Source organism: Chiloscyllium plagiosum, unplaced genomic scaffold, assembly GCF_037043375.1.
Source record: "Chiloscyllium plagiosum isolate Xiang-an unplaced genomic scaffold, Cpla_swu_hap1 HiC_scaffold_27, whole genome shotgun sequence".
Taxonomy (NCBI): domain Eukaryota; kingdom Metazoa; phylum Chordata; class Chondrichthyes; order Orectolobiformes; family Hemiscylliidae; genus Chiloscyllium; species Chiloscyllium plagiosum.
This window is the reverse complement of record NW_028270165.1, coordinates 41,443,393-41,453,247: the sequence shown is the minus strand read 5'-3', so window position 1 is coordinate 41,453,247 and position 9,855 is coordinate 41,443,393. Positions and strand designations below refer to the sequence as shown.

The 9,855-nt window shown below is 51.6% G+C and overlaps 1 protein-coding gene and 1 pseudogene across 2 annotated transcripts in view; both read left to right on the top strand.

Moving 5' to 3' along the window:
• Positions 1-3,174: 3,174 nt before the first annotated feature.
• Positions 3,175-3,993, top strand: LOC148143747 (uncharacterized). Its single transcript, XM_087974478.1, has one exon. It carries the CDS (start codon positions 3,175-3,177, stop codon positions 3,988-3,990), a length of 816 nt encoding a protein of 271 aa, XP_087830604.1. The 3' UTR covers positions 3,991-3,993.
• Positions 3,994-4,010: 17 nt separating this feature from the next.
• The window catches only part of LOC148143745 (uncharacterized), a 52,665-nt pseudogene continuing 46,820 nt past the window's right edge, over positions 4,011-9,855 (top strand). The window contains exon 1 of the transcript XR_015751309.1: positions 4,011-4,313. The product of XR_015751309.1 is annotated as an uncharacterized LOC148143745 (transcript). The remainder of the gene's footprint in view (positions 4,314-9,855) is intronic.

The following is a 9,855-nucleotide window of genomic DNA, read 5'->3' as shown; positions in this document are numbered from 1 at the left end:
AATCCCTCCCCCCCAATCCCTCCCCCCCAATCCCTCCCCCCCAATCCCTCCCCCCCAATCCCTCCCCACCCAATCCCTCCCCCCAATCCCTCCCCCCCCAATCCCTCCCCCCCAATCCCTCCCCCCCCCAATCCCTCCCCCCCAATCCCTCCCCCCCAATCCCTCCCCCCCAATCCCTCCCCCCAATCCCTCCCCCCCCAATCCCTCCCCCCCAATCCCTCCCCCCCAATCCCTCCCCCCCAATCCCTCCCCCCCAATCCCTCCCCCCCAATCCCTCCCCCCAATCCCTCCCCCCAATCCCTCCCCCCCAATCCCTCCCCCCAATCCCTCCCCCCAATCCCTCCCCCCCAATCCCTCCCCCCCAATCCCTCCCCCGCAATCCCTCCCCCCAATCCCTCCCCCCCAATCCCTCCCCCCCAATCCCTCCCCCCAATCCCTCCCCCCCAATCCCTCCCCCCAATCCCTCCCCCCCAATCCCTAGCCCCCAATCCCTCCCGCCCCAATCCCTCCCGCCCCAATCCCTCCCGCCCCAATCCCTCCCCCCCAATCCCTCCCCCCCAATCCCTCCCCCCCAATCCCTCCCCCCCCAATTCCTCCCCCCCCCACACTCTCCCCTCTCCCCCCCCACACTCTCCCCTCTCCCCCCCCCACACTCTCCCCTCTTCCCCCCCCACACTCTCCCCTCTCTCCCCCCCACACTCTCCCCTCTCCCCCCCCACACTCTCCCCTCTCCCCCCCCCCACACTCTCCCCTCTCCCCCCCCCACACTCTCCCCTCTCCCCCCCCCCACACTCTCCCCTCTCCCCCCCCCCGCACTCTCCCCTCTCCCCCCCCCACACTCTCCCCTCTCCCCCCCCCACACTCTCCCCTCTCCCCCCCCACACTCTCCCCTCTCCCCCCCCCCACACTCTCCCCTCTCCCCCCCCACACTCTCCCCTCTCCCCCCCCACACTCTCCCCTCTCCCCCCCCCCACACTCTCCCCTCTCCCCCCCCCACACTCTCCCCTCTCCCCCCCCCACACTCTCCCCTCTCCTCCCCCCCCCCACACTCTCCCCTCTCCCCCCCCCACACTCTCCCCTCTCCCCCCCCCCACACTCTCCCCTCTCCCCCCCCACACTCTCCCCTCCCCCCCCACACTCTCCCCTCTCCCCCCCCACACTCTCCCCTCCCCCCCCCACACTCTCCCCTCTCCCCCCCCCACACTCTCCCCTCTCCCCCCCCCACACTCTCCCCTCCCCCCCCCCACACTCTCCCCTCTCCTCCCCCCCCACACTCTCCCCTCTCCCCCCCCCACACTCTCCCCTCTCCCCCCCCACACTCTCCCCTCTCCCCCCCCCACACTCTCCCCTCTCCCCCCCCACACTCTCCCCTCTCCCCCCCCACACTCTCCCCTCTCCCCCCCCCACACTCTCCCCTCTCCCCCCCCCCACACTCTCCCCTCTCCCCCCCCACACTCTCCCCTCTCCCCCCACACTCTCCCCTCTCCCCCCACACTCTCCCCTCTCCCCCCCCCACACTCTCCCCTCTCCCCCCCCACACTCTCCCCTCTCCCCCCCCACACTCTCCCCTCTCCCCCCCCACACTCTCCCCTCTCCCCCCCACACTCTCCCCTCTCCCCCCACACTCTCCCCTCTCCCCCCACACTCTCCCCTCTCCCCCCCACACTCTCCCCTCTCCCCCCCCACACTCTCCCCTCTCCCCCCCCACACTCTCCCCTCCCCCCCCCACACTCTCCCCTCTCCGCCCACACTCTCCCCTCTCCCCCCCCACACTCTCCCCTCTCCCCCCCCCACACTCTCCCCTCTCCCCCCCCACACTCTCCCCTCTCCCCCCCCACACTCTCCCCTCTCCCCCCCCACACTCTCCCCTCTCCCCCCCCACACTCTCCCCTCTCCCCCCCCCACACTCTCCCCTCTCCCCCCCCACACTCTCCCCTCTCCCCCCCCACACTCTCCCCTCTCCCCCCCCCACACTCTCCCCTCTCCCCCCCACACTCTCCCCTCTCCCCCCCCACACTCTCCCCTCTCCCCCCCCACACTCTCCCCTCTCCCCCCCCACACTCTCCCCTCTCCCCCCCCCACTCTCCCCTCTCCCCTCCCACACTCTCCCCTTCCCCCCTCCTCCTCCTCCCCCCCCCCCCTCCCTGATGAAGGTTGGTAAAATTACAGCATGTAAAAAACATCTGGGTTGGTGTATGAATAGAAAGGGTTAAGAAGCATATGGGCCAAGTGCTGGCAAATACAACTAGATTAATTTAGGATATCTGGAAGACTTTGGCTGAAGGGTCTGTTTCTGTGCTGTATGACTCTGGCTTTCCACTAATGTTTGCCACATCTGTATGTTCAGTTTCTCTCTGGTGTCAGTGTTAATGCCTTGATGTCTCATTTTGTTCCCCTCTTCCTGGGGGCGTTAACCATTTTGTGTCTGGTTGTTCCTCAAGAAGCTGCATGGCAGGTTCATCCTGAATTAACATTTTTGTTTGCTTCCCAAAATTAGACCTGCTCGCTCTCAGCAGCATCCCAATGTCGTGGAAGATATTAACTTTCAGGTGGAGTCATCCAAACTTCAGAGAGGTGTCAGTCTTGATATTTTTGCTTTTCTGCCCCTGTAAGATCCTGAATCAGTACCTTCAGAATTAGCTAGAATGGAGTGAGAACAGAGAGAGAGAGTGGGATGGTGCTTTCAATTTTGGGGAATATTCTGCAGAAAGTAGAATTGCTTGTTCTGAGTTTCTATTCTGGACTGACAGTGATGACATTTGTAATCTCGCTTTTTACAGAGTATTTGAAGATAGAAGTTTCAAATCAACAGTTGAAGGGCTTATGCCCAAAACATCAACTCTCCTGCTCCTCAGATGTTGCCTGACCTGATGTGCTTTTCCAGCACACTTCTCGACTCACTGTACAGCATCTGCAATCCTCGCTTTGACATCAATATCTGACAGTCACTCAATCCATTAGGACCTCAGCAATTTTCAACTTAGATTCTGTGAGAAGGAGCAAAGCTTTTTGGTTCCTGTTTCAGTACATTTTCAGCATCAGTGGGACTGGATGAGAGACTCTACTGTTGAACCGCACTGAGTGTGGAGCCTGGAAGAGTGATACGGCCTGGAATGCAGAATTCACGGCAGAGAGTGGCTATACACGTGTTTGTGTGCAGCTGAAGCTTTGGCCATGGAGAATCCTGAGGAATCTCACCCTATGGAGAAACCGTGGAAGTGTGGCGACTGTGGAAAAGGCTTCCGTGTCCCGTCTGCCCTGGAGATTCATCAGCACAGTCACACCAGGGAGAGGCCATTCTCCTGCACCGAGTGCAGGAAGGGTTTTACCCAGGCCTCCACCCTGCTGAGGCACCAGCTGGTCCACACGGGGGAGAGGCCATTCTCCTGCCCTGAGTGCAGGAAGGGCTTTACCCAGGCCGCCTCCATGCTGAGGCACCAGCGGCGCCACACAGGGGAGAGGCCCTTCAGGTGTCCCGAGTGTGGGAAGGGCTTTACCCGGCCCTCCATCCTGCTGACCCACCAGCGGGTCCACACAGGAGAGAGGCCATTCCCCTGCCCCGAATGCGGGAAGGCCTTCAGCAATTCCTCCCACCTTCTGACCCACCAGCGGGTCCACACGCGGGAAAGGCCCTTCAGCTGTCCCGAGTGTGGGAAGGGATTCAGTCAAGTGGGCGCCTTGCGGAAGCACCAGCTGCTCCACACCGGGGAGAGGCCATTCAGCTGCCCCGAGTGCTGGAAAGCTTTCAGTGATTCCTCTGCCCTGATGAGACATCAGCTGGTCCACACGGGGGAGTGGCCGTTCAGGTGCCCCGAGTGCGGGAGGGGCTTTAGCAATTCCTCCAATCTCCAGACCCACCGGCGGGTCCACACGGGGGAGAGGCCCTTCAGTTGCCTCGAGTGCGGGAAGGCCTTCACCTGCTCCTCCCTTCTGCGGAGGCACCAGCGAGTTCATTTGCCATCGCAGGGGGTTGAAGGAATGACAGCCTAGTGACATTATGAACTGGACTAACAACCCAGTTCCGGCGAATCCTGCCACGGAAGATGACGGAATTGGAATTCGGTCAGAAACCTGGAGTTCAGTATTTAATGATGAAATCATTTTTCGGGGCAAAGAAAACTCCCATCTGACTGACTCATGTCCTTTTTAGGGAAGGAAAACTATTGTTAGGGGAAAGGATTCACTCAGTCGTCCCAGCTGCATTGTTTCTCTGGTCTGGCCTACGCATGACTGACTCCAGACCTACAGCAGTGTGGTTGTCTCTACACAGCTCCCCCCACCCATTCACAGGGAGAACCTTACTTGGATACAGGGTATGGATTGAAATTGTTGAGTTAAGCAATACTTTCTATGCGTAAAGGCTGTACCAAGGATCCAGTTACAAAGGGACAACTAGGTGCTAACTAATAGTAAAGAAACGGTGTCACAGTGGATAGCACTGCTGCCTCACAGCGCCAGAGACCCGGGTTCAATTCCCACCTTAGGCGACTGACTGTGTGGAGTTTGCACGTTCTCCCCGTGTCTGCGTGGGTTTCCTCCGGGTGCTCCGGTTTCCTCCCACTGTCCAAAGATGTGCAGGTCAGGTGATTTGGCCATGCTAAATTGCCTGTAGTGTTAGGTTAAAGGGGTAAATGTAGGGGTATGGGTGGGTTGCGCTTCGGCGGGGCGGTGTGGACTTGTTGGGCCGAAGGGCCTGTTTCCACACTGGAAGAAATCTAATCTAAAGTGGGGGGAGTGTGTGGGTTTTGACCTTGAGCTGTTTAAAAAAAAATCAGTTACTTTTTTTCTATGCCATTTTGCTAGGGGGATCTGAAGCTGTAACAAAGTTGGGTCACAATAAAGGTTACCTGAATTTACCGTTGGGCTCAGACTCACATTGAAAGCTGTGAGCTCTAAGTAGTTTTTGTTTTAAAGCTGCTCATTTCTTTCAGCCTCCTGCACTAAGTTTCCAATGTCATGTATCAGATGGAGCAGTGAATGAGGAGCTTGTATCATTAGAAATTGTACATTTTTCAGGAGTGCAGATACTGCATTGTTTCAGCAGCATTGTAAAGTTTACTGGCAGCACTGGGAGGTGTGGGATGTGTTCGCGAGAAACTGTTTTGAGGAGCCGGTCTTGAAATGGGGTGGATAAAGTTAAAAATCACGCAACACCAGGTTATAGTCCAACTCATTTATTTGGAAGCACTAGCGTTCAGAGTGCTGCTCCTTCATCAGGTAGCTGTGGAGCAGGATCAAAGCACACAGATTTTATAGCAAAAGATCACAGTGTCATGCAACTGATAGGATATATTGAACAAACCTTGATTGCTGTTAAGTCTTTCATCTTTTTGAATGGGTTGCAGGTTTCCTTAATGTATAAATCTCAGAATTTCTTTTAAGTTACAATCTCATGATGACTTAGGTTTTATAAAAATAGGTGACTTCTCAGCTCAGACAATGCATGGCAGGTGTGAGGCTTGAGTCTGTCTGTATCCCAATCTTGAATCAGACTGGTTTCATTTCTGAAGTAGGAATTTATAAAATACTACATGGATTGACTGCCTGCACTAACTGGCTGCAGATTGTGTGCTTTTTTGAGTGAAATTGCATGTATCTGCAAATGTAATTCTGCAAATGCAAATTCACCCCATTGTGAATTTGCACCTTGTGCATCAGAGTGCGCGTACCATGCTTTGTAAAGTGTGGGTGTGTTGGAGTACAAGCCTCAGGAGTTGAGAGTGTTGGGGTGTGTGTTTGAGAGATATGGATAAAAGCGAGAGCTTGCATTTTGCGAAAACAAAGAAGTGCAGGACTTGTACAGTTAATGGGAGAGCCCTGGGTTGTATTGTAGAACAGAGAGATCTGGGGGTGTTCAGGTACACAGTAGTTTGAAAGTTGCATCATTGGTAGACTGGGTGGTTAAGAAGGTATTTAGCACACTTGCCTTCATTGTTCACACCATTGAGTATAGGAGTTGGGACATAATGTTGAGGTTATACAGGATGATGGTGAGGCCACTATTGGAGTACTGAGTACAGTTTGTCCTGTTATAGGAAGAATACTATTGGAGAGGGTTCGTAAAAGATTTGCCAGGACTGGAGGATTTGAGTTATAAGGGGAGGCTGAGACTTTCACGAGAGCAGAGGAGGTTGAGGGGTGACCTTATTGAGATATACAAAATCATGAGAGGTGTAGTAAAATTATTAGCAAAAATAGCGAGGTGCAAATGTTGATATGTCGAGCTACCCGGGTGGGGTGGGGGGAGGGGTGTGAGAGGTGTGTGTGTGGTGGTGGTGGTCATTGAGGCTCTATCTTTTTTTCTCCCATTGGCCTTTGGATAGTTAGAAACTGTCAGTAACTCCATCTCCACAGAGTCTACCACACATGCTCCTCAGTGTCAGCAAAAACACCGCCCATGCTTGTAGCTGTCCGCAAAAACGGCGCTATGTTGTTTTGATGGACCAATGAGGAATACTGGAGGACCGGTAGGAGTCTAGTCTTCTTGTTAAACACAGCCTCTCTATTGTCTGAAAGTGGACCATTAGCTTCTCAAGCTGTTGCTGCTTCTCTCTATGAATGAAGATTGAGATTCACCACAGACTGGAACTTCCTCTGTCCAACATCTGTGAGCACAGCGATCTCTCTTCTCTCCCCCCTCTTCTATTCTCTTTTTTTCATGCAGGGGTTCAATTTGTGACTTGAAGCAGCTAAAAGCAAAGGGTGGGAATCCAGGGAGGGGACAGACTGGAAAAGTTGGTCCAGGTCTGTGTCTCAATTGGCAAACACATGGCAAATGCATTACCTCAGTGTGAAGTTATAGCCGGTGTTGTGGAAAAAGAAAACAGCACAAAGCATTGTTTAAATGATCATCTATTGGGATGGCAGAAGCTGGAGATCAGAGTCAAAAAATGTGGCACTGGAAGCACAGCAGGTCAGACAGCATCCGAGGAGCAGGAGAGTTGATGTTTCAGGCACTAGCCCTTCATCAGGAATGTTGTGTGGATGGACAAAGAGGTCTCAGCAATTTTTCACACCAGGAGAAATTGAGGTCTGCAGATGCTGGAGATCAGAGTTGAGAGTGTTGCTGGAAAAGCACAGCTGTTCAGGCAGCATCAGAGGAGCGGGAGAATCGACGTTTTGGGCTGATTCTCCTGCTTCTTGGATGCTGCCTGACCTGCTGTGCTTTTCCAGCAACATATTCTTCCACACCAATCAATGCCAGTTGTCAGACAGCTGCAGCAAGCAATGCGCAAGGCAAGTGGTATATTAGCAAGAGGAACTGAGTTCAGAAGTGGGGATGTCTTCCTGCAGGTATGGGGTCACTGAATACATTCAAGGCTGAGTTCATCTGACATTTTAAACAAAAATGAATTGGATGGGTATTGGGGAAGGCAAGAAAATGGTTGTGACGACCAGAAAAAGAAGAGTTAAAGTCAGACAGCACAGAAACAGACCCTTATCTGAGGATGGATGTGGTGTTCCCTACATTGGACAAACAGGCAGAAAACTAGCGACTAGGATATATGAACATCAACTAGCCACAAAAAGACATCACCCACTATCCCTAGTATCCTTACAGATGCATGAGGAAGGACACCACTTCGACTGGCACAACACATCCACCCCAGGACAAGCCAAACAGAGACACGCATGAGAATTCCTAGAATTCTGGTTGGAATGCTATGCTTCTATCAACAAATACATTGACTTGGATCCCATTTACACCCCGCCCCCCGAAAAAGAACAGGAAATGACATTGCCATACGAAATGATGCCACCACAGGAAATGACATCACCAACCCAAAGAAACCCAAACATCTAAATAGAAAGTGGGCTACACCACTGGTGCTTCATCTGGAGGCTCACTGCAGATGTTACCTAGTATAGTGATGGAAAATGAACCTTTCAGCTCAGCAAGCAAACCTACATCCAGAACCTCACCCTGAGCTACAAACCTTCTCAAAACTCACCAGTTTTATGGTCCAATCTGGTTGCTGAGATTCTTCATATTGATGGATCCACTCCAATTAAACACTGGGAAGAATGAAGCCACTGGTTTCCAATTTTTTGCATCCATCTTCATTCCTCAGCCTCCATCTCTCTCCCTTATAACTCTCAGATTCAGCCAGGCTGTTCATAACTTGCTGCATTGGATTCTGAGAGTAGCTTCTGACCTGTGCCAGCACAAAGCCTCCTGTATCCGCCTCTGTCATCTCATTCGAGCCTGTCCCATTCTCAAAGTAGCTGCTGCTGCCGGAATCATCTTTGGTCCCTTCCTTACCTCCAGGCTTGACTACTTCACTGCTGCAATCAATAATTTTACGCATTTGCTCTTCTGTAAACTTGAAATCATCTAAGACTTTGCTCTTGTTTCATGGCAACAATTCTCATTCCTCTGTGGCTCATGTGTCCACTGACCTGTGCTGGTGCCCATTCAAGCAACAACCAAATTTTAAAATTCTCATTTTAGTCTTCAAATCTCTCCAATGGTTTCTCCCATCTTTATCTTTGTAATCTCTGTATGTTGAGATGAGTGTGCTGCTCCAATAGTGAGTGTCTTTGAACAGAACTTGCAGGTAATGGTCTCCCATGTAACTGCTGCTCTTGACCTTCTTAACGGTAGTAGTTTGAAAGGAGCTATCTAAAGAGTTTTGACTTTCCAAACATCCTGATATTGCTTTCTTGATAATTGATTCTAACAGCTTCCCATCAACAGCTGTTGAACTAACTGGTCTGCAATTTCTCACGTATTGCTTCTCTCCCTTTTTGAATACAGGTGTTACATTAGTATTTTTCCACTCCAGTGGATTCATAAGATATCAGAGGCCATTCAGCCCAACAAGTCTGCTCCGTCATCCAATCATGGCTGAAGTCAACTCCTTTCTAGCGCTTTCTCTTCGTAACCTTTGATCACCTTGACAATTAAGAATCTACCTATCTCAGTCTTAAGAAAGATTCATTGAGTTTATTTTATGTCCAAGGAATTTTGGAATATTGTAACTAACGTATCCACTGCCTTTAGTACATTAGAATGTAGGCCATTAGGCCCAGGGGACCTGTCTGCCCTCAATCCTGATAGTGTACCTATCGACGTTAATTGTTTAAGTTCTACCCTTTCGATAGCCTCTGACTTGCCGGTTCCAATAGGGATAGTATTGCTGTCCTCCAATGTGAAAGCTGAGGAAAGTTTTGATTTAGCAGCTCTGCTATTTCAGTGTTCCCCCCACTAACTCAGCGGTTTCATCTTCCAAGGGACAAACATTTACTTCAGCGATTTTGTTCCCTTCAGCATACCAATACCAGCTCTTGCTGTTCTTTTTGATATTTTGTGCTGGGTTTATTTCGCAATTTACCTTACCTATTTTTATGAATTTTATTCATATCCGTTTGTTTATGTCTGAAAGTTTCTCAATGCTTCAGCCTTCCAGAGGTCTGGAATAACATGGCTGAAAATTGAAAGAAAATACGTTCAAACTTAAAAGAAACTCACCTTTCAAATGCTGGGGGCGGGGAAAACGATTGCCCCGCCCCCATTGTCTCCGAATTCTTGGAGGACTCCTCCAACCGCTGACTCTTCCTAATCCACCTTTCTCCGTGTGACTACAAATTTTGACCAGAATAACTATTTCTGCTTTTCCACCAAATTTAAACTGGCTGCCCTATAATTGCTGAGCATATATTTACGACCTTTCTTAAACAAGGCTGCAATGGTTGCAGTTTTCCAGTCACTTCCTCCAATTCCATGGAAGACTGTTGAATTATGGCGAGTGCTCCCATAATTTCTGTCGTCCCTTTCTTCAAGATCCTTGGATACATTTCATCGAGTCCCAGTGCCTTGTCAACTTCTAAGTGCCAACAGCTTATCGAAGACTT

Coding starts and splice junctions, on each gene's coding strand:
- LOC148143747 (XM_087974478.1), top strand. CDS start 3,175: ATGGAGAATCCTGAGGAATCTCACCCTATGGAGAAACCGTGGAAGTGT.